Raw genomic sequence first — 26,149 nt, 5'->3', positions numbered from 1 at the left:
ATAATATTGTTACTGTGCTTCTTATGGGATTTAATTTTAAGGTACAAGTAATAACTTTTTATATTATTTATTATTAAATTATTGAAAAACTAAAATCTCAAATTAAAAGAATTTAACTTTTTTTTTAAAATTTGTATTAATACATTATTGCATAATGATGTAAAATCCTAGCTAATAATAGGTATATCAAATTTCATTATTCATTTATATCCCATTCTTGTTTTTGTGTATTTGATATCACGTGTGACAGGTAGTGTATTACATTGAGTCTACTCTAAACTTTGAATAAATCTCAACACTATAGTCCTATTGTACAAAACTGAGGGTAATGAAAATACTTTGGGTTATGAATCGTGATCTAGAAAATTCTCCAAAGAATCTTAAAATTTATTAATAATGAAAGGACAGTGTCACAAAATCTCACTTCCGCAATTATTTTATCTCATTAAGAGAGAACACTTCTTATTATGCGTATCCTAATCATTCTTGGTTGTCAAGTATAAACGTGGTTGACCCCCAGCAAGATGATCTAATTAAATTTTCTCTCTTTCATGTGTAAAATTTTTACTTAGACATCAGACTGTCTTTACAGGTATACTCTCCACTCACGTTGTTGTCATGGACAAAAAATTATTAAGAAGCTTCATGACTTGAGGTCCAAGACTCGCATCTACAATCAAGTAACAACACTTTGGTTATAAGTAACACTTTTTTTTTTTTAACAATCCACATCTGTAAAATTAAATTATTTGTAAATTTATAAAAACTGTTACATCAAAGTCGCTCTCTATATGTAAAACTTAAGGAACCTGAAGCCGCACCCTTGTGACAAGGAAGCATTTTTGTATAGAGATTTGATGGGATGTTTCCTCTTTATAGTTGGCCTGATTGGTTTTATTTTGTAAAATTCCAAAATTTTGTTGTGTGTGTGTGGGATTTTCAGTCTAATCCGATTCTTTGTTAAAATAGGTGACTCCGAAAGGACTCTCCACCTAATTGTGCAGCACTTAGACGTTGACATCCACGAGGAGAGAAGAGAATGCATGTTAATCATGGCATGCCACACAAGCATCACGATCGAGCTTGCTAAAAGATACATGCTGTGGCCGAATCTTCCATTTGATACGTACCATACATGGTGGGGAAAAGCCATCAAATGTGTGGGTCTAGATCTAGAAAATTAGGACGCCAAGCCATGACGAATGGCTTCTCAATTCTGACCTTTGGATTGAACATTTTGTTGCCAAATGAAAAGTAGTAGTTGTCATGTGTCAAATTAGCACGAATAAAACTACATGTAACATGCATCCATTTACACTCCCAAAAGCCGAAACCAATGAGAACCCTTCATTTGAAATTGTGATAGGTATAGGCGGTGATGGCGGTGGGACAAGAATATGATAGCATAGCTACGTAGTTGTACAGGTAGGGAACTGAGTAAGGAAGAAGTAATAATAGATTTGATTGAGAGTGGAGCCAAGCTCTGTTGCCAAAAGAATAATGGCATGCATAAGTCACTCACTGGATTGGACGCCTTCCAATAATTCTAGGGTTGGGTGCCTCAACACCTATAAACATAAACAATCTTGATGGAACAATTTTAGTAGTATGTCAATACCTTAATAGTGAGGAGTCTAAGCAAAAATAAACAATTCTTCTATTGTTTGGTCTGTCGCAAACGGCATCCCTGTTTTCATATTCTCACTGGGGAATCGTTCTTCTGTTCTGTATGAGATCCAACCAACGGTTATTGCACAACACAACACTTGTCATTTATGTCAAGTTGAATTACTGTACAAATAGGTCCAAGTATACATTGACAAAATAAAAGTAAAAAAAGGCTGCTACTGACATAATTATTTATAGGGGTACTGTACTGTACCTCACCTGGCTTGGCTTGAGATAGAATCACACTGATTAATACCTGGGAATCAAACTTCTCTCATTAGGCTTAGCCAATGGCCTCATCCACAAGTTTATGATGGCCTCATCCACAAGTTTATGACAATTGTGAAGATTTAACTATTTTAAAATCAAGAGATGTACTACTTTACAAGATAAAGTACAATTATAATTATTAATTTAAAAGTTAATGATAAATTAGAATATAATACATGCATATATAACAAGAAAAGAAATACATGTATATCTTACTCATCATTTTCTTAATCAACACTATTCTATCTGATGAATTAATGAAATACTTTTACCTTCAATTTAGGAGTCAAATATGTGAACTAAACCAAGTAAAGTGATGTATATAAAGTAGCAAGGCTAAACACAGTTAAACAAAAAATCTTAAATAAGCAACTTTTTTCTAATGAACAAAAACTATAACTTTTAAGGGGAAAATAAATCTGGAAAAGCTAAACCAACCTCTACCATTTTATACATTATTGGACACGCAGCCAAGACTTGAGGTAAATAATACTAGTAAAAATAAGAATAAAAAGAAAAATTAATGACAAAAATGATATGATTCCCATAAGACACCTCCGGCCTCAAACCCTACCTCCACAGCAACCCCTCTCTGAATATAACACTCCTTCCAACAGGATTTCTAATTAGAATCAAAACCACAAGATCGTGATCTTAAGTTTCAGTATTAAGATAGATAAATGAGAATAAAGGATTCAAAATTACAGTATACTTTCACTATCCTATTTGCACCAACAGACATCCATGTCATACCAAGCATAATAACGAAGGATCATCTAAATATCTGCCTCCACAACGGATTCCATATACCAACCTTAATAATGATTAATTGTTTTGTGTTTTCAACTAAAGCATCAGCACTGTATAAGGATTTCATAGTTTTATGAGTAGAATATTCCTAACCAAAACCATGAAAGCTATTTGCAAACAATAACATGATAAAAATGCCATACTACACAGCTAACAATCAATACTCTCGTAATGGAAAATGACAATTTGATGAATGGATAACTTCCAGCTCCCCCATTTTTTCTTCAAAAGAAAAAAGACATGAAACCACCTTAAAACTTAAAGTCCTTCTTCTTGGACTTGCCCTCCTTTTCTTGCATCTTTCTTTTCTTCCTCTTCTCATTCTGCACCAGTTGGTTGCATAATTAAACATACAAAACAAGACCTAAGTTATTATTAATAACAATATCAATAAGTCTTAATGATATGAAAATTAAATGTAACACACCTCTGCAACCATGTCACTGAAATCCTCACGCTGATTTCGTAACTTCTCTTCCTCCCTTGCTTCTTCATACCTGGAACAGTTCCAACAGAGGTAAGAAATCTTACCCATCCATGATGTGAATATAACTAACAGGCAACAAATGTTTTTTAAAAATATAATTCATACTTTGCAGGTAAAACATTTTCCATGGCATCCAACTCTTCAGGCAGTAAAGTGACATCCACTTTATCTGACTTTTGACCTCGGAGTAAATCAACCTGGAAAACATGAAACATGTTATCCACCAATCAGTATCATCATGAAAACCTCTCCCCCCTTTTTCTCCCAAAAAAAAAAATAGAGAGGAAACTCTTTAAGTTTACCCTTTTAGCCCCTGATTTGTCCTGGGTGCCAGTGTTAACCACATAACTGGAGAGAAAGGGACATCAGAACTTGTTAATAAACAAATAATTGCGAGGGAGAAAAGACAAGCCAGCCAAATATTATAAATAAATAAATAAATAAATGTGCCAATTTTGCATACGTGTGTGTGGTTCCAAGCAAAGTTCCTGGAGCAATTTTTTCCTCCTTCTCTTCAAGCACCTACACGGAAAACATGATTAATGACAAACAATTGATCAAAGAGCTATAACTGATGAAAGAGCAGAAATAGAAAGACTCACTTGATAAAGAGGCCTTTCAGGTTCTTTCCTCTGCTGCTTACGAAGGTCAATAACATCAGGTGTCTCCACTCCAGTGGGAGTGCTGGGGAGGAAAAAGAAACATAAAATGGGGAAAAAATGAGTTCACAAATACAGGAGATTAAATACAACAAGCCCAAAACCAGACCTTAACAGACTAACAACCACCACACACAAGTAGAGAATTAGAAACATGAACCTTAACAAGAAACATAACTCTAGGACCTGTTAAACATTCATGAAGTTGGTTGTTTAGGTTAATTATTAACCACACGTGAACTAAATTAGTCATGCGATAGATCCTTAATTAATATTTATCATGCTAATCCCAAGAAAGAATGGAATGTATCTATGAAAAGAAACCAATGCCAAGAATAAAAGAAACTGAAACAGAATATAATACCTTGACAGACTATCAACAGACTGAATACCAGCTTCAAGTTCCTCCTCCTCCATTTCTTCTTCCTCTTCCTCCTCCTCTTCTTCTTCTTCTTCCTCCTCCTCCTCTAAGTCACCCCAGTGTTTGGTCTTATCTACCGGCTCTTCCTGCATCATAAGAACATCCAAGTAAAATACAAATAGGAAAACCATGAAGAAAAGAGCCATATTTGACTTTATAAGTGCTCCTAGATTAGTTAAATTAAATATTAGTTACTTTTACTAGCCTAGTAAATTATGCGTTCAATCTACATTAAGAATAGCTTTTAAGAGTGAAAAGAAGAGGAAAAGAAAGAATGATAATAAGCAGTGTATTTGGATATATGCAAAATGTCTTGATAAAAAGCTAAAGCTAATTTCATTTCTAATTTCTCTCATTTTCATCTCTATCATGTTTTCATGGACTTAAAAAGGAAAAGAGAAAATAATTCATCCACACGCATTGAGATAGAGAAAGAGATAGAGGAGTGCTGTAAGCTTAAAACATTGAACATAGAAGGCACTCAACTTTATTATCGAACATAAAAGGGGTAGCATAGAAAGATTGTATCAAAAAGAAGATACCCCTCTAGTAACATAGAAATCCTATGTAAACCAACCTCATAATTAGGCTGTTCTTGTTGATGAACACCAAAAACATCTCCATAAAGTGGACGCCCATACTGTTCAATTGCAGACAGGAAAAGTGATCACTGAGGTGAAAAGGGGGAAGAGGGGGCGGAGAGCCCTTTAACCAAATGAAAATTCATAAACCCGTATTGAAAAAGCAAATGATGAAAAGAAGAGTGAATATAAAAAATGTACTTCGTCAACAGGAGGCTTGCCCCAGCCACCAGGATGATAACCAAAACTAGCTCCAGGGGGAATGGGAGCATTCAAGCCTGGGATCTTCAGATGAGGATAAGATGGAGGAGGACCATATCTCTGGGGAAAAAAATTAATGTTATGAAAGGGCCAAGAACAGAACAACACAACAAATATGCCACATTGATATTACCTGCATATTAATAAGCCATGGAGGAGGAGCACCCTCAGGCATACCAAGAGCTTCTTTTAATTCGTGTGATAAGCAGCCAGGTTTCATCTCCCTCAACTTTACCTGGACAGCAATACAGCATTATATAAATAAGAACCAAGTAATAACTTCTATAAGTAATGATAATCTCGACACTTAATCAACAAGGGAAGCATCTCATCAAAAGGAGTTTGAAATTTGAATGATGTGATCTTTAGACCAAATATTCAAATAAAAATACTTTCTACTTTTGACAAAGCTACAGAGAAATACATGAAATTTTCACTGCACAATGAAATGATAAAGAGTGAAGCTAAGCTCTCAAGTTCTAGGAAACCCACTATTCAAACCAGAAATCATATGGAGGGAAATATCCTGAGTTTTCCTTATTATACAAAGTATGTCAATGATACTTAGTAAATCATTTCAATCAAAATACAGAGGAAATGCATAGTATACTATAGAGTTAAACCAAAATTCCAAAGTAAGTGATAACTTATTCAACTCTATGGATTAAAATATATATAAAAAAAAGAAGGTATCTACAATTGAAGAAGTTGAAAGAAAACATCTCAACAACCTGGTACTCAAGTAAGCAGATATCAAATGACACCTACGAGATAAGTAACACTACCTACATCTAGCTAGTAGCTAACAACTAATCTGTTTATAGATTTGAACTTCAAATTGATTGCCTTTGAAAGTTAAAAAATCAACCTAATAATAACAACTGAACAAAATACAGCAAATGATAAATACTTTTACAGCACAAATCTAACAATTTCCTCAACTTTATACACCACTCTCAATGAATTTATTGATCTTCCAGTAACAGACGGTTTCTTAACTAGTTAACTTCAATATATAGATATCAGTACATTGACATTGCACATTCTTTGTTGACATTAACTCAGTCAATTACATTATTTATGCAGTATTTCAAATCTGGCGCTTATATTTAAAAATGTAATGTACCTCAAATTCTTTTCCCTCATGATATAAGTCTCCAAGAGATGTAAGCTTTGGCTTTGTCTGATATTTAAAGAAAGCATCGTGGAGAACCTAGCAGCCAAGAAACAAAATTGCTTGAGGGATGGAAATTGTTCTGTCTTCTGAATACAACATAAAAGCAAGCAAGACAGAGTGGACAACTAGAATAGTTAAAGATATAATAATGCCTGATAATCAATATCCATTTTCCCCATTTTTGGTTGCATGCGTTCCCTTTGCTTTTGTTTCAATTTTTTACTGTCTTCTTTCTCAATATAAGCCTGCATGACAAATCAGAAGATAACCTGGCAGGTAAATAGCAAGTACAGTAATGAAATAAAATACTTAAAAAGACACATACACGTACGTTGCAAAGAGAAAGTTTCATGTTATATCAAGATTAGTTGAAAGAGACAGCAAAAACCACTAAAGGATGTGGAAGAAAAGTTATATAAAACATCAGTCAGAAAACTAATAACAGATAACCATTCCAATATAAACAAAATGCATGTGTCGATCAATACTAAAATTGACAACATTTGATTGAATAAAGTGTTATATTGTGATGGATCATTAACATTTGAGTATATCGGAAGCAGGTGATTCAAAACGTCCATCAAATATAAATTAAAAAATAAAAAAATCTCTATCACAAATGAATATCTACCCAATACACCATTGGAATTATTTTAAAAAATCTCAACAAACAAATCATAAGTTCAAATAATCTGTTCCATCGCATTAAGATTTTCAAACAGCAGTACCATCCAGTCATTGAATTAACAATGCTAGACCAACAAAATCTTTTCAGAAAAGTATATAAGTGTAACTATTCAAACACAGACATAACTTATTAATTTCGTAAGCAAATCATACAAACAATGTTTATTTCAAATCTTACTTCTATTTAGGTTGGTCACTTACACAGTGTTTGGTTGGAAGGGAGGGGAGGAGAGGGGATAAATTTTTAAAAACATTTTGGTTCAATTTTTAGGAGGGAGCAACACCCCTCCTAACCCAACTTTAGCTCCTCTCCAATATATGGGGGGTTTGGAGGGGAGGGAAGGAATTTTAAAACATTTTTAATATGATATCCAAAATGTCCTTATTTGTGTTATTAAATTTAAAATTATAAGAGCAAAGTTCATTAGTCTAACTGGTGCTACGATTGGTTCTCAAATATCAAAGTCTCGAATTTGAGTTTTGGGTTTGATAAAAAAACAATGTTGGGAGGGATAGCCTTAATGCAGTCAAAGTCCCAAGGGAAACTAGTCCCAACGAATGCCAATACCATGATAACAACAAAAAAAAATTAAAATTATAAGGATACAAAAGTAAATTGGTTTTTAAAATCCCTCACCTCCCCTTGTGAACCAAACAAGAAAAGAATTATCATCCCCCCCCCCTTCCCCAACTGTCAACCAGACAAAATTTCTAACTCCTCCCCTCCCCTCCTTTGAACCAAACAGACCCTTAGACAAATAGCCAAAACATATGCAATAGGTAATCGCATTACCTGTCTAATTTTCTCAATTCCTGTGGCAGCAATGAAATCAGGAAGCTGAAAGGGTGGTTTCTCAATACCTCTTTTACCCTGCAAAAACAATAACAACTTTTGATGAGATATAAGTAAATTATGCGTACATGATTATGAAATTCTGTGGCCAAGAACTATCAATTTAAAAGCATTGAAGACAAGAGGAATTCATTGGTTCCAGAAAAAACGCAAAGATATGTCACAGTATCTGGTTTGCAGTTGTCTGGGTCATACGTAAAAGCAGAAATTAATGTTTTCTCAGCACAGGAAAGAACTTTGGTTGATATTTTGGAGATGATCAAAATATTGTACTGGAAAAGGTTATCAGTTTAAGGCGAGTTCAATTATTCACTATTCTGCTGGTTTAATGAACCAAAGACGTATCTCTTAACAGCCTAATGTCATCGTGCACTCAGTTCCAGTGTTGTCATGGGGAGGGTTTCTTTTGTTTATTTGGGTGAGATGGAGGCACTGAAATATGTGTCGGATAAAATGTTGTTCTGCTGTTAGCATATGTATTTCGTTGAATTGGATGCTGTATTGTTAATACTTGACAGAATGCTCATTGTAATTTTGGCTTAGCTTGGCTTGGCTTGGTCACAACTTGTGGACAAACCAATGCTTGTGGTTAATATATTTGTTTTGCATCTTCATAAAAAAAAATAATAATAATTCAGCCCGGGCATTAAGCACAATGAAAGGAATCTGAAAATTCAAAGCAGAACTATTAGCGACTTGGTCATAAACAAGTCCCCAATGGAATTACACAAAAAAAGGCCACATGATCATAAACCCTTGTCATGTAACATCACATAACACTCGTATTATCATGCAATCTGACAGATATAAGTGAAAAATAAATCATGGATGCTCATTGCCAAACACCTACAAGTCCTGGCTTGGTGATTGCCACAACAGCTCCCCTGCAAGCATCACATACATACATATAAGAGAAACCTCATCAACATTATCTTCCTCACTCTATCCCTACATCCCACATATAGACCAGAACCATCATATATGCCTACATCTATAACCAATAATCATTGATTTAGTATACTAACCAACCTGCAAAAATTTTCTCTTTTGGCACCAATGCCTAGGTACAGGTACAGTATTTCGATAAGATTTCAAGAACACCAGCAACTTTGGATCTGATGCAGTAGCATCCCACACCTTACAAGTGAAAAATAAAGTGTTATAAGCATTTGCAGAATGGCCATAGGCCAGACTAGAAAGATAGAGGAGTGAAGGCACAAAAGTTCAAAACTATGTATATTACACAATATTCCAACCTCAACAACATCAGGCCTGGAGCTAATCTGCTTCAGTTCCGCAATCTTCATCCGGCGTTGAAGCTAAACACAAAAATAAACTTTTAGTATGACTATAGAAAGGAATGTGGTAGTTAAATCTAGCAAACAAAATAATTAAGTGTAAAAAATAGCTATACCTTTTTCTTCTTGTTTGAGATGCCTTTCTCTCTTTGCTCATTATCATTTTCTTCCTCTTCAGAATCAGAGTCTGCTTTCTTATTGGTAGTTGCATTTTCTGCAGACTCATCCTTCTTATCATTATCCTGGTTGTATCCAAGTAAAAAATTCGTCAAGCAATATATGAAATGCAAGTACAAGTGCAAAATAAACAATTGACACAAACTCATTACCTCTGAACCAGTAACCTCGCCAAAACTAAATTTCTCAAAGATTTTTCTGAATTCTTCATCCAAGCCTTCATCTAGCTCTGCCCTCTCTGGTACATATTCAATTTCAACTTGCTCAACAACCTAAAATGTAGACAACATTAAAAGGGCATCACTATCATTTGTGTATTAATGCCTTGAGATCTGATATGAGCACCGATATAATTTCCAAAACGCTCAACAATAACATCGAATGGAAAACTGCAAGGAATTCTAGATTATAACATCGAGTGGAGCCATAAACAGATATGATATTTAACAAACATCAATCATAATAACCAACCAATAGCTTCTTAGTTGCATTATAACACGTAATTCTAATATTTACAACGGGATCAAAACCTAATTCCTATAAAATAAAACTTCTAGTACATGCAATATCAAAAATGTTGTTGGTGTTGTTCTCCAATCAAAATTGAAATTTCACCTTGGTAATATGTGTAATAAAGAATTTCATTAAATGTGAACACATATTATTCGAAGTAAAACTTCAATTTTGATTGAAAAACAATACCAACAATGCCTATATTACTGTATTTAAATTTTGTCCTTCCAGTAGGTAGGTGAAGATGCCTAAACTAATAATCCTGGTTTCAAAAAACAGTTTGGGACCGTGATTTCAGTCGCAAGGTCAATGTTTTTGGAGTGTTCATGGCCTCTACGCAATATCAGACAACATGACAAAACCATTACCGCGATTCACCTTTTTAAACCTTGCTAATAATTAATAAATAAAGCTTCTCCTTGCCCAAATTAAACAACTCGAGACTGCAAAGTCCCACTTTGAAATCCCAAGTCTCAACCTTCATCCCCGTTGCACAACTAGAATTAAATAGTAATTGCTCTAAAAGTAAAATTGTCATGTTGGACCCACATACACTAAACTCGGCAATGTTTAGGAAGAAGGAATTGAAAAAAAAAAGAGAAAGGAAAAGATCCACGTCACACACAGATCATTCTCCATTCTTTCCCTTCCAATCTCCATTCACCGAACAAATCTCATGCATCTCTACCAGTCTACCTCACATTCCCACATCCTTTAACCCGGAAGCTCTAACACTCAAAACGACGAGCTCCGTCCAATTCCACAAACCCTAGCTCCGCTGCAGCAATGTAAGAGCAAATGCAAACATCTAGTTTCATAATCGGTTCCTATACTTTCCAATGATAGTGGCATTATCGATTTCGAAGCTAACTAAACCATAGAGTAGAGAACCAGAAAAACGATGAGAACCTGTTGAGGTTCAGCATTCTCCTTCGTGTCGTCGCCGTCTTCGGCCGTTTCTTTGGAGGCCTTGTTGTTCTTCTTCTGCTTCCGGCGACGACGACGGCGCTCGCTCTCCCGCGATTTTTTGGTGGCGGCGGCAGAGGAGGAGGAGGAGTTGGAGGTGGTAACTAGATCGCCGTTGGAAACGACGCCGTTCTGATACGCAAACGTTTCCGCGGTCATCGGTGCGGTTTTCGACCGAATCCACGAAATTGGTTAACCGACTGAGTTTCCGTATCGGAGTTACAAGAGTTCTGTTCCCATGTGGCTTTGGCACGTGTGGGAAGTCGTTGGGTATTTTGGGCTTTATGTATGGGTATTTCTTATTACACCGTTTTTTCTCTTCACACCTCACTTCTACGTTTTTTTTTTCTTTTATTTTCTAGTAAAAGTGGAGACCATATGTAATTTCATTAAGCCCGTGGGTGTGGTTTAGTGGTAGGGGTTGATCCACGCTTAAGTAAGGTCAGGGATTCGAATCCTGCCTTGTGTATGCAGCCACGTTAAATTTTGGGGCCAGCTATCCCACCCTTTGAGGTGCCTCCAACGTAGCGAGGAGATTAGTCATCGCTGTCGGCGGTGGATACTCCAAGGAAAATCTAATTTCATTAGAGATTAATGATTACTCTGCTTTATATAAATTCTCTCTTGTCCTAATATAAAATTTCATATACTTCCACAAACTAATTTTTTAAAAACTAATAGAATTTGGAGTTAGATTTTAATATGGTAAATTAAGGTTCAAATTTCTATTAAAAAAATGTCTATATTTAATGTTTAATCCTGTTTTGAGCAGGATTGTTTTCGAGAGAGAATACTAAAAATTATAAAATTGTTCATCAACTCCTCAAAAATATCTTTCAACTCTTCACTTCCAAGATATTAAAGTTTCGATCAATTTGTATTTCATTGGGAAAAAATTGGCAAATGGTAGGTAAAAAAAAAAGGGAATGCAATAGTAATGAAGAATAGGTAAAGGAGTTGATATACGAGGAGAATTAATTTTCTCCGTTAAAAATTAATGAGAGTAAAGTGTTTTTATCTTATTCATCTATATTATTCAAACATAATTTTATAATATTTTTATAAAATAAATTAAATAACTAGTATAAGAGAGATTGAAATGGAAGGGATGAGGAGGGTGTATTAAAAAGGAAAACAAATTTTAAAAAAAAATTTAAAAAAAAGTGGGACGGATTGTTTTGCTTTCCTAAACGGAACTAATTTAAAGTAGACTATTTGATTAAAAAATATTCAAAGATTTTTTTATAATAAAATAAGTATTTATTAAATTTTAAACATGTTTGTTTAATCTAATTTAAAAAATTATTTTTTCTTTTTTAAGAAATAATTTTAACTAATATTTTAACATGTGTGATTTACATAATAAATCTTTAAAAATCTTTTTATCAAGAAAAAACTCTACAAATATTCTTGTACAAAATAGTCATTCATATTTAACATATAAGACTTTATTTTATTCTTAAAAAATATACTTTCATTTTAAACAAATTGTCTATTATTTATATACCAAATAGACCTTTAGGTACCATTAAGGTTAGTCCAGTGGTTAGATGGGAAAGGAATGAGATAGTTAGAAGTATGAGGACTTAAATTCAATCTTCTTGCAATCATCTTCACAAAGATATCTTTATTGTACATATATAAAATTATGAAAAATGAAATAAATTTTGAAATTTAAATTTTAGAAATATATAATATGGTTAATACCAGAAATATATATGTTAGAATTCGTCAAATTTAATTAAGAGTGATATTTTTTCCCCTTTTGTTCAGTTCTTTTTATTAAAATGGTTCTCACATGATATAATACCAGTATTCAAATTCTATAATTTTTACCCACAACAAGAAATTTAAACTTACTCCCCAAAAGAAGAATAGTTACAAAAATACAAAAAAGAAAAATAAGTATTTTTTAACCATAATATTAAAATAAAGTATTTCAAATTTTATTGATGACTAATCACTTCTAATGAAATCTCCCCTCACAACTACATCAATAAATAAATAAATAATGATATAACTGAAAGAGAAAATGATTGATTTATCACAAGTTTGTAACTTTAGCGGTACACAAAAATGAGTTTATTAGACAAGGTGTTAGAACAAGTGAGCAACTCAACTAAAGTGGTTGAAATACGATGTAAATTCATATGAACTAAGATTTGTTTTAGAATTGTTACAAGCAGTCTTCGTCTTTGGTCCTTTTATAACTTTAATAATCATATTTAATGTTTAAAAATAATAAAACTCAGCCAAACAAATAAACTCCGTGATACTCAAAGGTAGCATCCATTTTCTTCTTTTGATGCACAAACATACAAGGGGAGGAGTGCAAAACCTTTTCTTGCTTCTTCAACTTTTCCCACAAAGCTAGATTTAGATGAAAAGTTGATAACTACAAGTTAAGTGACATTTCCTATCAGACATTTCTCTCTTTAGATGGAAAGTTGACAACTACAGGGTAGTGACATTTCCTATCAGACATTTCTGTTTGGTTGCCATCAGATAAATAACGCAAATACAAAGGTTCATATATCTTCCATAAGCACCATATCATGAATGCCTCGACCATATATTTCTCTATTTCAGTTCATAAGTAACATATGTTTTCAGAATTCAGATACCATTAATTTGCATTTGACCATTATTTTATATATGATTTATACATGGTATCTGTTTATCATAAATACAATGAGCCAATGAGATAGCTACTATTGCCATGAAAACTACAACTAGGGCTGTTCAAAAAGTATTAGTGCACCAAATCAAACCATGAATTAAACTGAACCGGAAATAAAGAACAGGACAATTTTCAACCCTGCACTTAGCAAAAGAAACAATTCAGTTTTGTTCAGACAGTTCGGTTTTCTCCCTAGAGGTAATGATCTTTTCCCTCTCCAAGTTCAGTTTGGTTCAGAACACAACAGTTCAGTAGTTCTAAACCAATTTTGTTTGAATTTTACAATATAGTGCGCTGAACCAAAGAAACAGTTAAATTTAATTGGGCCAAACTTTTTTCCGGTTACCTTGGGGGGTTGTTCTCAGGTTTGGTTGGATTTTCTGTGCTGAACTGAAACCATGAGCAGGCCTAACTACAATAATCTTAATAGAGCCTAGAGCCTTCCTATAACAGAAAACTCGGCACAAAGATGTTTATCATAAATACAATCGTGGATAAAACTCAGCACAAAGATGAAATTTAGATGGAAAGAAACAAAAGTTCTTCTAGACAATAATGGTCTCAACTCAAGATGAAAGATATTCTCTTTGAATATTTCACCATGATAGCAGATTTTCAGTGCATTTATCATGCTCTCTTTAACTTCCAACAACCTGGCTAAATATCATTGTTAAATTGTTAAATTACACACATTCTTCACTAACATTTATCAAATGTCTATTCTTTAATGTTTGAGCATCAGGAATAAAAAATACATGGAAACATGACCCCTTAAAAATTCAAAGATACATAATATTACAGACAACACAAACCATCTTTGGCTCAAAGAACCCTGAACTTACCTCAAGTGGCAATGGCATACTGCAAGAGCAGAAACAATTTCAAAGAAGCCCTCTTCTTCTTTTGTAATCACTAACTGTCAGTGTCAACGCATGCCTCCTTCCATCATTTTCCAAGACTCTAAATCCAACTGTTGCTTCTATTCTTTGTTTTCTAGCCATAAATCCTGCCTGAGCTCCTTGAGACCCACCAAACTTTTGAAGTAATGCTAATGAAATTGGCAGCTCAAAATTGTGCAGCACATTTGACTCTGTCCCTTGATCCACAGGAGCACTTGTATCCACTAACTTCCCAGCATCTGCAGCAGCTTCCAAGGCAGCAGCGGTAGCCACCATCCCAGCCTCCGCTGTCACTGGTGCTCCAGTTCCATTGCTGCCAGCACCAGCCACTATGCCATTGACACTATTGTTTGCAGCTGCAGCCTTTTCACCAGGTTTTGAAGCATAGTAATTCCTTGATCTAGTCCATCTCCTGGAAAATGGATCATAACCTGCCTCCCCTGCTTTCAAACCTGTATTCACCGGCTTCAATTCAGAAGCATTCTTGAAGTTCTCAAACCTGTTTTTCCTATTCATCTCAGCCAGCTTCAATGCCTTGGCATCCTTCTGCTTTGCTTGTCTGGATGCCTCTAATTCTAGCAGTCTTGTCTTGATCCTCTCCACTTCTGCATCATCATGCTTACTTTGTGCTATTTCCAATTCCCTCCTCAGCCGATCCTTCTCAGCAGCAACATTTAGTGGTCTTATTGAGGCAGACTTTTTCTCTTGTAACATCTGCTTCACAGTAGCTGCTGAATAGACAAATGTGATGGCTTTTTGTATAGCTTGTTTTTTTTCTAACACATCTTGTTTACTTGGCATCCGGCCACCACTGCGATCTACTTCCTTAACCCACTGTTTGAACTCCTCTTCAAGTGGGGCAGAGTCACTAACCATAGCCATTTGCCACCTAGCAGCAGAACTTTCATTTCCCCAAACAACATTCAAATACTTGTATGTAGTTTTATTTTCTAATTTATACTGTCGATCAGGTTCTGAAGCATCAACATTTTTCACCATGCAGAGTCGGTATATAGGTCCAGATTTTGATCTACCAATTCCCACTCTGACAAAGCAGCCAACTATTAAATCCTCAAAGAAAGGCTCCATAAACCATTTGGCAAGTTTTGATCTGCGAATAGTTATTTCCTTTATATCCTGAAATGATGGACCCTCAGACCCAGCTAATGCCCTATCGTCATCACTGTCAGCAATTCCTCCATCCCCAGTTGATCCTTCATCATCACTGTGGGACCTACTTTCACTCTCACTGTGGCTGGAACTACTGAGACTTGTTGATGTGAACTGTTTGCGCTTTGGTGGAGAAAACTGCCGAGGCCCTGCATTTCTTGATGCCTCTCTCAGTCTGCGGTGAGCTTCTGGATCTTGCTGTTTCAATCGCTTTGCACGCAATTCATTTAGTGCATCATTCTTGGCTGACCTGTCAGCAGATCTGGCTGATGCACGCATGCGTGATGATGACATAGGTGGAGACTGTTTTCTGGGCACTGCTACCTTTCCTTTCTCACGCTTAGATGCTATCTTCCCCAATAAATTTTTATCATCCTTTTTGGTAGCCCTATCCGATAAAATCATCTCTCTTTGAAGTTCAGTCATCTCAGAAAGCTTTCGCCTGTCATCCTCATCCTTGTAGAGATCATCACCAATATTTGATTCATCACTGCTGTCGCCATCATGATCACTGCGACCATCATCATCATCTCCTTCTTCCTGACTGCCCAAATCATCATCTCTTTCCGTTGGATCTAACCTTTTCTTCAAAGGAACTTGTGAACCAGAGGGCTTTCTGCTGGCATAATTGGGCTCATCATCTGAATCATCATCCCTAGAATCACTCCCACCATCTGAATAAGCACCATCATGACGTCTCCTTGAAGGTGGAAGAGAATGCCGGTTTCTCCCAGCTGTACCAGTTCTCCCCGCAGCCTCCAAAAGCAAATTCTCCAAATCCGCCATAATTGTCCCAGCTTAAACTTAAATCCGATCCTGCATACACCACAAGAACCCAAAAGACTTCTCTTAAAGAGAATGCGGTTCACAGTACATGAGCCGTGAATTTTGTAATCAGTACACGCTACGCAGGGTTATTGAGAGAATTATGTATGCCCCACAATTACTAGCTATGATATACAATAATGTTCAATGCATCTCTGTAGATATTCTAAATAAGGGAGTAAAATTCAGACAAGGATCGATACACAGTTCATGTAAGTAGGTGGTTTGTCATCTTTTACAATATTATTGCAAGACCTCCTTTAAAGAGAACCCACCCAGCTAAAGAAAACCCGGTATGCAGATTATGTGTTGTAACACAGGGTTAATATATGCAGATTATGTGTTGTAAAACAGGGTTAATAAGAGAATTATGTAACTAAGCTCATGTCAACAAAAATTACAATTAAAATCAATAAGCAAGACTAATAAAGCCAAATAATAAAAGTCCCTTGAATAGTATTCAAGAACAACAAGATCTGGGTATGAAAGAAAAGAATTGATAGATCGCGAAGCTTACTGCTATAGGAAGCTACAGTGGAAATGAATTTCACCACCTTCGACAATATGGTATGAAAGATAAAGACGACAGCTGAATGGGATTGACTTCTTCAAATTCGGAAATGTCTACAATAAATAAAAAATTAAAATTAAAATTAAAAAAAAAATAGCGGGTTTAATCAATAAAAGAAAATAAACTAGGGTTTGATTCTTAAAACTTGAATTGTGAATGGAAGATTCTTTACTATTGTGAGGAAAGTATAGAGAGAGAAGACTTACAGATAGAGAAAACAAGTGCGTGGAACCACCAGAATACAAGAGAAGCACTGGAACAACCAGTTGCTTTTGTCACTTAACACCCGCATCACTTGTCTTTATTTATTTATTATTATTATTATTATTTTTTTTTTTAAGAGAGCTTGTGTTTGATAATTGAAGTAAAAAAAAGTTTAATATACATTGATAGCATGATTGATAAAAAAAAATGCTTAAAATAAATAAATAAAAATAAAACTGAACATACATGCTTAAATTAACTTTTTTATTTTAAAAGAACACATATTTTGTTGAAAAAATAAAAAACAATTATTTCATTAAATTAAGCTAAAATAAACCCATGCTGAGTGTTTGAAATATTTTAAATTAAAAATTAAAAATTAAATGTTTGGGAATAAAATGTTTACAAAATAAGTAATAAAAAGGAAATATATAGTTAATTAGAAGAGCCACTGTAAAAATATATAGTTAGTTAAAGATAATAAAGTTAAAAATAACGAATTATTGAGTCTTTACTTTTAATTAATTTCTTATACATTCCAATAAGGTTTGAGAAAGAATTTGATGCCAACAATTTTCTTTTATTTTACTCTCTCCACAGTCCACTCGAGGAAGAATGTCAACAATTTTCCAATAGCTTTTCAGCACAATGCCAAATGTCTATTAAGCACAAATTTATGAACAATAACAGACAAAATAGCATTGTCCCCATTTTTTTTCACTCTCCCTTACATCTATTCACTTGTGTGGAGAGAATTGTTGACTCAACATTTAGTTATTATTAATTATTATTAGAAAAGTAATGTTACTTACTAAAGAGAAAACATAGATGTAAAGAAATTGTAATAACAAAGAATGAAGTTGAACAAGGCCAGTGTTCCTGTTCACACAAATAAAAAAATATGCTTTTTAATTCATGGTCATGATTTTATGGCCGAGATTTGTGGAACTGAATGAGAATCCAGTATACAGCCCTGCATTTTTGTTTTTTTGCCAAATTTCACGTTATTTGCAAATTCTTATCAATAACATCCAAACACCTGCTAATTATTGGATATTCTGCAGTTTTTTAAAGCTCATAATCTAAGATGCAGCAGTGGTGTGAAGTTCTTAATAATATTTCCTATACAACAAAATAAGTTTTGGGATGAAGATTCCATACAGATTTTATAAAACACTGCAAGGATCTATTTACATCCTAATACTCAAGTGAATTCATGGACTCATGTACTCAGGTATAGTTGAATGGTTATAGAGAGTTCATATTTTTTCTTTCTGAATTACCTCACTTGGTATGTTAGGATCTCCAATAACAGGTACATATATAAATACCCCAAGATTAATGGTAGATGATTATCTACATTACAAAATCTGGGAACTTGGATTTTAGTCAACTGACAATAGCTATGCTGTTCACCAAAATAATGTATCACCCTCTTCATGGGTCATTGTTAGGATTTTTTAACCTCTCTTCATCACAGTTGTGTGGATAAATAACATCTGGCACCTCTTCAATATCATCTGCAGGCTAATAATGGAAACACAATTTTAACAAAACTCCTGAACATGAAGAAGGACCAGCTTGGATAAGATTCTTTTAAAACACTTTTAATAGATAAAAATAAGAAGAAAAAATGAGATGCGGAAATTTTTTTTCATTATTTTCTCTAAAAAGTTTTATGCATAGGTGAATTTAGTTTATAGAGAAATTTATTTCATTTTTTTTTCTTCTATTTTTTCTTTTGGAAGTGTTTCTGAAAAAATTTATCTAAATAAATCTCAAGTAAAATGTGTAAAATATCCAAGATCAACAACCTACCTGCCATAGTTCCAGTAGATGCCAAAACAAAAAACTCAAGATCATAACCAAGGAAAAGAGCTTTCCCGCCCATGCTCCACAAGATAAGTATCTAAAAGAAAAGAGACAAATATCAGTTGTAGAAATAGCCACTATATTTGGTAAGTTCCAATTCATTATGCAAATATGCTCTCATATTTGGATAAACGTTTCCATAAACACTCCTAGAAGAATAAAATAAGAAGAAAACTAAAATAAGGTTATACATAAGATATTTTGCAGAAACTTTCTTATTAACTTCTTTGAAATTTTATTTTTAACTCGTGCAAAAACTAATTTTAACTTATAAAAAAACTTATTTGATTTTCTTTCTTATTTTCCTTTTTAAAAGTGCTTTTAGAAAAATTTATCCATACAAAACTCTAAGATGTTACCACTTCAATTAAACTGACAATCTATATATAATAATCGGATTCTTTTTTGTACTCCTACATTAGGAACTGGTTTTATGATCAAACTATAACTAATTATGCCAACAAAAGAATCACCAAAGTTGAAGTTTAGTCAAATAAAGATCCCAAAATACATTACACTACCACCGGCTTATGTTACAAGCATATTAAATAATTCTATATTACAAGCAAAATCACATGATTGAAACAGAATGAACCGTGGACTTCCTTGTACAATTATCAATTATGTGTTGCTGATAAGAATCAAATTGAAACTATGAAAATATGTACCGTGAGAGAGATTCTAATAGACTTTGACTGGGGCACTTCAAAGCACGATCATATACAATTTCAGTCCGTTTGGCAACATCATGCCAGTTGTAGAGTTTCCTCATCTACATAAAATAAATAAATAAAAGAGTAACTAATTTTCACACCAAAAGCAACATAATAAGGCTATTTAAACTACAAACTCACACGAGTGTGCATGACTTGAGGATCAATTTTGGGAAGCATAGATATTGCCTTTTGGATTGCAAGCACTATATCACCTGGATCAGGTTCTGCCAAAACAATCATGTCATCCGGTAAAACCTATACCAAAGAAAAGATAATCTATATCATTATCAACCCTCAATTATAGTATTCCAAAATTTTTGCATTCACTATAAATGTGGAATTGGTAAGTAACTGAAGTTCATAAGATAGTTTATCAAAAAGAAACTAAATATAAAGCCTTTATAGCTACCTCCGGAACACCTCCAACTCGTGTGCTGACTGTTAACAATCCACAACTAGCAGCCTCTAATATGGCCATGCAAAAGGCTTCAGTCAAGGAACTATAACAGCACAAAGCTCAAATAAGATACCAGGTAAAAGAAATAATATTGGACAGAACTCAGAAGACAAAACAACAAATTAAAGCATAGAGAACATAGCAGTAGCCAGATGATAAAGTTCATTTCCACAATACTAAGTTGAAATAGAAGATTTCAAATTAGAAGGCTACTAGGGTGATACGACCTAGCTTGGATCAGATCTTACTTTTTAAGTGGATAAGATTCATGTCTTGGATCAGCATGTGTGTGGTTCCATATTGACTTTATGCTAGGTAAGCCAACCAGGTGTACATAACCAAAAAGTAGTAAGTAAACTGTAGTCACTTTGGGGTTCTTCGTTTTTCATGCTCACAAGTAAGATGTTATTCAAATCTCAGAATATTTTCCTTTTTTTCCTTAAAGATGTTATTCAAATATACAACAGAGAAGACATGTTTTCTTGAAAGTTAATATGCATCAAAGTTAGTTAGCAAATTTACTAGTTAAGCTTCAGCTTCAGCCACTTAAAATTACTTAATTGTCTCTCTTATTTGTGAAAATTATATTTTACACCCTGTCCTTCACTTGAGTATCTATAACACTAACAATGTTCTATGACTATGGTAGTCAATATTGGGCAGTGAAATAACAACAATAGTGAAAATAAGTGTTGAAGATCTGACCAACCACTACAAATTATGCCATAATTATAAACTCATCACCAAGAAAAGGTAAAGTTTTTGAGGAAGCAGTACCAGGTTAAGAAGATATGCCCAGATATTAGAACAGATCGAACTTCTGCATGTGGTACAGCTCCCAGTAAAGTAACACGATCAAAAAGAGAATGTTTTTCCCTCATCTCTTCCAAACGGACACGCTTAGGTCCATCACCACCAATAATGAATCGAACCTTCAAATAGATATATAAGTTACGCCTTTGAAAGTATTCAGTAAAAAAATCTAGAACATAGAATTTATTCTGGACAGACATTTTTCTCTTGGTGCATTTACTGGCTCCTACATTAAATAGTTATGCTTCATACATAAGCGTTGAGACAGCATAAATCATAGGAATCATTGGTTTGGTGTAGATTCAATGTAGTGGGGGTGCTCTCAAGTCTCAAATATAAATCAATGGTAAAAAATTCACATCATGGCAATGACATATACATTAAACATGTGTTTCTGACTTAAAAAAATTGAGTTCTACCAAGATGTTAAGGTTAATATAAATGATTGCAAGAATATACTGGAAGGGCATTATTTTTGTTATGCAGTATGCACAATTGCATATACAGAAAGCTTACCATATAATTTATTGTCAAAGGTCAAGCCAGCAAATAAGTTAGTGTTAAAAACTATTGTAAAATTATAAATATCCAAAATTACAATAGAAGAAAAATATATAATTTAATAGATACATCGCTAAATTAGTAAATTATGAAGTTAGAATTCCAGATAATGTAGAACTGCATAGGTGTTTCATGTACTTAACATCAATTGCACCTCTGAAAAACATCCATTAGGTGTTTCTCAAAAGCAAATACTTAACAGAGCACCCGAAGAAGCACCATTGAATTTTATTTACCAAACGCATATATGAAACTTTTGTTGTCAAGAAGCACTAGAAACAGAAAGGAATACCATTCCCAAATGACTCTTAATGCATTAACCCCATATTGGACAGAAGTTGTCTCAAATTTCATAAATTGTAATTGCATTATGTAAGATAAACTAACATTGTTTTCAAATTTCAACAACTCACATTAGGATGTAACCGGCATACTTCCGGAATGAGTTCAACAAGCAAATCTGCTCCTTTCCGGTAAACCAATCGACTGATAACAACAATAACAACTTCTGATCCACTGGGACGCTCCAATGCTGGCTTGAACATGGCAGTGTCAACAGCATTAGGAATAACAAAGACCTTCTCTGCTGCCAAACCTGACCTCAACACTGTGTTTTCCTTGCTTGTATGGGAAACACAGATGGCTTGACTCACATCTGCCAAGGTAAACTGCATCACTTTGTTCATATGGATGCTTCCAACATCCCCAAAACCATGCAGTGAGTGATCTGTGAACACAACCTTGTATCCCATGATCCTCGAATGCAAAAGAGCATCATGGGAAAGTGTTGAGAAGGTTTGATGTCCATGCACTATGGTAATTCTTTCTCGAATGAGAATTGTTCTTATAATCGGTAGCACCCCATACAATGTTGGAAATGTACTCTGATTAAAGAACGGTCTCCATGGAACATAGTAAACTTTCAAACCACCCGTCATATATCTAACCCCAGTGCGATTCCCATAAGCATGAGTCACCACCACCACCTGAAAATAGTCACAATTCCATTGTTCAAAATAAGAAAAATTACTGTAGCATAACGTATAAAAAATTGGCAAATTACTCCTACAATTTGCATTCAATTACTACAATTTTTTTTCTAATCCTGCCACGGATATTCCTAACTCAATGTGCTAGAGACTAATATCACTCGTAGTATTGTGGTTGACCCAATGAGTTTTTGCACATAGGCAGCAGAGACTAGAACATGTGTTCCCCAACTAGATAGATCATTTCCACATCATATGAGCACAGGTGTCTAATTTGTCAACCCGTCGAGTTAAGTTATTACATAAATCTCCATTGTTTAATTTAAAAAGAAAAATAACCTATAACTCAATTCTAAGTACTGTCAAACTCGATAGCATACAACAAAGAAAGTAAAAGACAACTTCTAGATTGCAAGACGAAGTTCCAACAATATAATGAAGAAGAGAAATTGAGATCTTGGTCCTCATGGAATTCTTTCATGCTGTTACTTGAACAATATTTTGAATTAAGATGGTTATATAATATTGTTGATATAAAAATAAATAAGGGACGATTTATTCTTAAAAATTGTCACTCTCCAAAGACACCCTTTAAAAATGCAGAAAGAATTGAGGTGCTGACCTTGTGGCCTAACTTGAGCAAGCATAGGGAGAGGTAATAAACGTGGTTCTCGACACCACCAAAGTTGGGATAGAAAAAATCAGATACCATAAGAATTCTATGCTTCTGGGGTGGCGAATCACCCATCATCACAATCAGGTTGCTAGCTGTTGCATGCACCAAAAAATGAAAATGAAAATGAAATGATAACATAGGAATGAAATAAGTTGGTGAAATTTCACGACAAATGAAGGAATGGTATGTTACCTTTGAATAAGAAGAAGAAAGTGTGAGTGAGAGAAGAACTCAGAAGAAGATAAGAGAAAACGCTCACTTCCACTTCTTGCTACGTTCAGTTTCAGTATGAGAGTACGGTCCACGTTGTGCTTACCTTTTACGTGTGAATGAATGCATAATGCAGTTTCCAGTTGTCGTTTTCTGATTTCTCCATTCGGTGTAAATTACAATTAATTGCACTTTTTAATAAAAGAGATTCCTTACCAGCTTTGTTAATTTAAGAAATTAATTTAATTTTTTTAAAAAGTTGAAGGATTTTATTTTTTATATTTTCTACATATAAAAGAGCCTTTTAGGAAGATTGTCTTTAAGGAGTATTTTTAGGAAATTTCATTGGACAAAAAGTGTTTTTAAAGATTTTTTAATTATAAATAAGAAATATTTTCTTAATTTCTTTCAATTTAATTTATAATTTTAAATTTTATTTCTAAATTGAATTTTGATATATATTTTTAAATAAAAATGTTTAAAAAAATTATATCACAATAAATTATCTTTTATAAATCTAAAATATATTTTATGTTAAAAATATTTATTTATTATAAAATTTAATTATAAATTTTAGTTATGTCAAATAAGTATTTACTTTTAACAAAATAGCTATATATTTAAGAAACGCAATTTCGGATACTAAAACAAAATATATATTAATACACATCCACTTCTTTACAAGATTAAATTCACCTTCCGTGATATAAATTTGATTCTCATTCTTAATTAAAAATTGAATTAATTACTATATATAAAAAAATTTGTGTGTGTCCTTCACGTTGATTTTGATCATTATGTTATTGATCGAAAGTACTAAGTATTATTAACTCTTTAAACGATTAATGTTTGTAGTGAAATTTAGCTAATAATTATCTTTAGTTGAGTTTCTCATCTTAATCTTTATTTTTCTATCTACAAAGCTAATTCAACATATTGTTTAAGAAATTCAAACTCAATTTTAATCAGAGTAATGTATGTCTTATTTATTGTATGACATTTATCAAATTAAATTAGTATTTCTTCTTTTTAAATGTTTATTCAATCAAATGTAACGGTTTCGTTTCTTTAATTATTTTAATGTACACTAAATTTGCTTGAATCCATATTAAATGCAATGAGATTTTATCAATTAAATTATTCTTTTGAAAAATAATTTTATTTCTATAAGAATTATAAATAAATAAATTCTATTTTTTTATATATAATAATAAACTTTAACACTTTTTTATCATCAATAAAAAATCATTGTAGATTTTTTTACATTTTATTTTATACAAGATAATTATTGACTAATATAATAAAAAAATCATTAGAGTATAATTATATTAAAAAAAATTACTTGGCATAACCATTTTTTTAACATTTAATAAAATATTATAAATAAAATATGATTATTTTACTTGCATTATGGATAAAAATATTTTGTTCACCAAACTTATTTGTCTTTTTTATTTTTCTCTCGGTTGCATGAAAGAAATCTCAATTAGGGATTTGGAGTAGTTAGAAACATGAGGGTCTAGGTTCAATCTTCATTACGACCATCTTTATAATCTTTCCTATCTTTATAAAAAAAATTACGTTGACGAGGCGTAATATTTTGATCATTTGAAAAAGTGTAATAAATAGTTGATAAATAATTATATTATTAAAACATGTGGTGTCCATTTCAAATATGTGTAAGAGAATATATGTTGAAAGCAGTTAATTTTTAAATAAATATTTTTAGAAAAACCTCCAAATTCTCAATGTTGTTTATTTACAAAAAAAATAATCAATCATTGTTATTTATTTATTTTTACCATATTGGCAATCAGTATCATGATTATATTGAAAAAATAAATAAATAAATGCATTTTCAATATATTAAATATTTCAAACTTTTCATTTAATTTTTATATTTCCGGTAATTGTGATAAACAACTATTATTTACTTTTACATTTAATGTTCAATTACAATTTTTAGTCCCTTTAGTAAGACAATTGTATGATTTCAATTTTTAAATCAAGTTTTTAAATATTATAATTGTACAATTTTTATCCTTTTGTTATTTTTTTTTAACTTTTTTTATAATTTTAATTATGAGTAATGTGATATACCATTGTACTATATAAATAAATAATTAACAAATATATAGAATAGTGGTATGGATGATGTGATGTCCCATTGTACTTAAACTAAACAATTAAGACATATATCTTTAAAATAAAAATAAATTAAATCACATTATTTTTTATATAATTAAAAATATTTTTAATAATTTAAAAGTGCGAGTATTTACCGATCCAGTGCTTTATTATATATCTCCACTTCATTATTAAACAGATATTTCATTAAAAATTCATAGTAAATCTACTTATTCCAAAAAAAAATTCATTTTTAATTACATCCAATAATAACACTTAATCAATACATCAATAATATTAATAATATTATTCATCAATTAATACTGATAATATTATTAATTTATTAATATATTATTGTTTTTATAATATTATAAAATTATATAATTATTAACATATTTAAATTATATAAATTATAAATTTTATTCATGTATAAAAAAATATATTTATTAAATAAATTATATTTATATATATATTATTAATATTAATATATTATTTATCAATCAATATTAATAATATTATTAAAATATTTATAGATAAATTAATAATTTGAT

General features: G+C 32.6%; 3 protein-coding genes across 8 annotated transcripts; all 3 read right to left on the bottom strand.

Annotated features, from left to right (window-relative positions):
• Positions 1 to 1,203: 1,203 nt before the first annotated feature.
• On the bottom strand, positions 1,204 to 11,088 carry LOC109810467 (uncharacterized). 5 transcript variants are annotated; one of them, XR_003805213.2, is made up of 20 exons: positions 10,772 to 11,088; positions 9,502 to 9,621; positions 9,289 to 9,414; positions 9,131 to 9,193; positions 8,904 to 9,011; positions 7,815 to 7,892; positions 6,487 to 6,579; positions 6,284 to 6,370; positions 5,291 to 5,392; positions 5,098 to 5,217; positions 4,893 to 4,955; positions 4,259 to 4,401; positions 3,838 to 3,919; positions 3,699 to 3,757; positions 3,538 to 3,583; positions 3,341 to 3,432; positions 3,176 to 3,245; positions 2,999 to 3,071; positions 1,853 to 1,924; positions 1,204 to 1,725 (listed from the first exon to the last, which is right to left on the bottom strand). XR_003805213.2 is itself a non-coding variant. In XM_020373932.3 (20 exons), the coding sequence occupies exons 1-18, from the start codon at positions 10,985 to 10,987 to the stop codon at positions 3,000 to 3,002; spliced, it is 1,740 nt and encodes a 579-aa protein (XP_020229521.2). In that variant the 5' UTR covers positions 10,988 to 11,088; the 3' UTR covers positions 1,204 to 1,725; positions 1,883 to 1,924; position 2,999. The 5 variants fall into 5 exon arrangements, 4 of the variants coding, with proteins under 4 accessions (XP_020229521.2, XP_020229522.2, XP_020229523.2 ...); XM_020373932.3 differs by having other exon boundaries at positions 1,883 to 1,924; XM_020373933.3 differs by having other exon boundaries at positions 1,888 to 1,924.
• Positions 11,089 to 14,064: 2,976 nt separating this feature from the next.
• On the bottom strand, positions 14,065 to 17,326 carry VIP5 (plus-3 domain-containing protein). 2 transcript variants are annotated; one of them, XM_020373929.3, is made up of 3 exons: positions 17,180 to 17,326; positions 16,920 to 17,026; positions 14,065 to 16,420 (listed from the first exon to the last, which is right to left on the bottom strand). In XM_020373929.3, exon 3 carries the CDS (start codon positions 16,361 to 16,363, stop codon positions 14,390 to 14,392), a length of 1,974 nt encoding a protein of 657 aa, XP_020229518.1. In that variant the 5' UTR covers positions 16,364 to 16,420; positions 16,920 to 17,026; positions 17,180 to 17,326; the 3' UTR covers positions 14,065 to 14,389. The 2 variants fall into 2 exon arrangements, with proteins under 2 accessions (XP_020229518.1, XP_020229517.1); XM_020373928.3 differs by having other exon boundaries at positions 14,065 to 16,393.
• Positions 17,327 to 18,414: 1,088 nt separating this feature from the next.
• On the bottom strand, positions 18,415 to 23,632 carry LOC109810496 (phosphatidylinositol N-acetylglucosaminyltransferase subunit A). The gene is made up of 9 exons (XM_020373978.2): positions 23,454 to 23,632; positions 23,208 to 23,353; positions 22,010 to 22,582; positions 21,000 to 21,154; positions 20,175 to 20,265; positions 19,904 to 20,020; positions 19,718 to 19,821; positions 18,996 to 19,086; positions 18,415 to 18,704 (listed from the first exon to the last, which is right to left on the bottom strand). Exons 2-9 carry the CDS (start codon positions 23,334 to 23,336, stop codon positions 18,615 to 18,617), a joined length of 1,350 nt encoding a protein of 449 aa, XP_020229567.2. The 5' UTR covers positions 23,337 to 23,353; positions 23,454 to 23,632; the 3' UTR covers positions 18,415 to 18,614.
• Positions 23,633 to 26,149: the final 2,517 nt, after the last annotated feature.

Source organism: Cajanus cajan, chromosome 2 (genome assembly GCF_000230855.2).
Source record: "Cajanus cajan strain Asha chromosome 2, NIPB_CcT2T_4, whole genome shotgun sequence".
Taxonomy (NCBI): Eukaryota; Viridiplantae; Streptophyta; class Magnoliopsida; order Fabales; family Fabaceae; genus Cajanus; species Cajanus cajan.
This window is presented reverse-complemented; position numbering and strand designations above follow the sequence as displayed.

What these genes read in the sequence shown, in the direction of transcription:
- VIP5 (XM_020373929.3), bottom strand. Translation starts at nt 16,363, where the DNA reads ATGGCGGATTTGGAGAATTTGCTTTTGGAGGCTGCGGGGAGAACTGGT.
- LOC109810496 (XM_020373978.2), bottom strand. Translation starts at nt 23,336, where the DNA reads ATGATGGGTGATTCGCCACCCCAGAAGCATAGAATTCTTATGGTATCT. An exon ending in GGGCATATCTTCTTAACCTG is followed by an intron (nt 20,266 to 20,999) that starts GTACTGCTTCCT and finishes GTGCTGTTATAG; the next exon opens with TTCCTTGACTGAAGCCTTTT. An exon ending in GAGTTGGAGGTGTTCCGGAG is followed by an intron (nt 20,021 to 20,174) that starts GTAGCTATAAAG and finishes TCTTTGGTATAG; the next exon opens with GTTTTACCGGATGACATGAT.
- LOC109810467 (XM_020373932.3), bottom strand. Translation starts at nt 10,987, where the DNA reads ATGACCGCGGAAACGTTTGCGTATCAGAACGGCGTCGTTTCCAACGGC. An exon ending in AAGAACAGCCTAATTATGAG is followed by an intron (nt 4,402 to 4,892) that starts GTTGGTTTACAT and finishes CTTATGATGCAG; the next exon opens with GAAGAGCCGGTAGATAAGAC. An exon ending in ACAAATCAGGGGCTAAAAGG is followed by an intron (nt 3,433 to 3,537) that starts GTAAACTTAAAG and finishes CATGTTTTCCAG; the next exon opens with GTTGATTTACTCCGAGGTCA.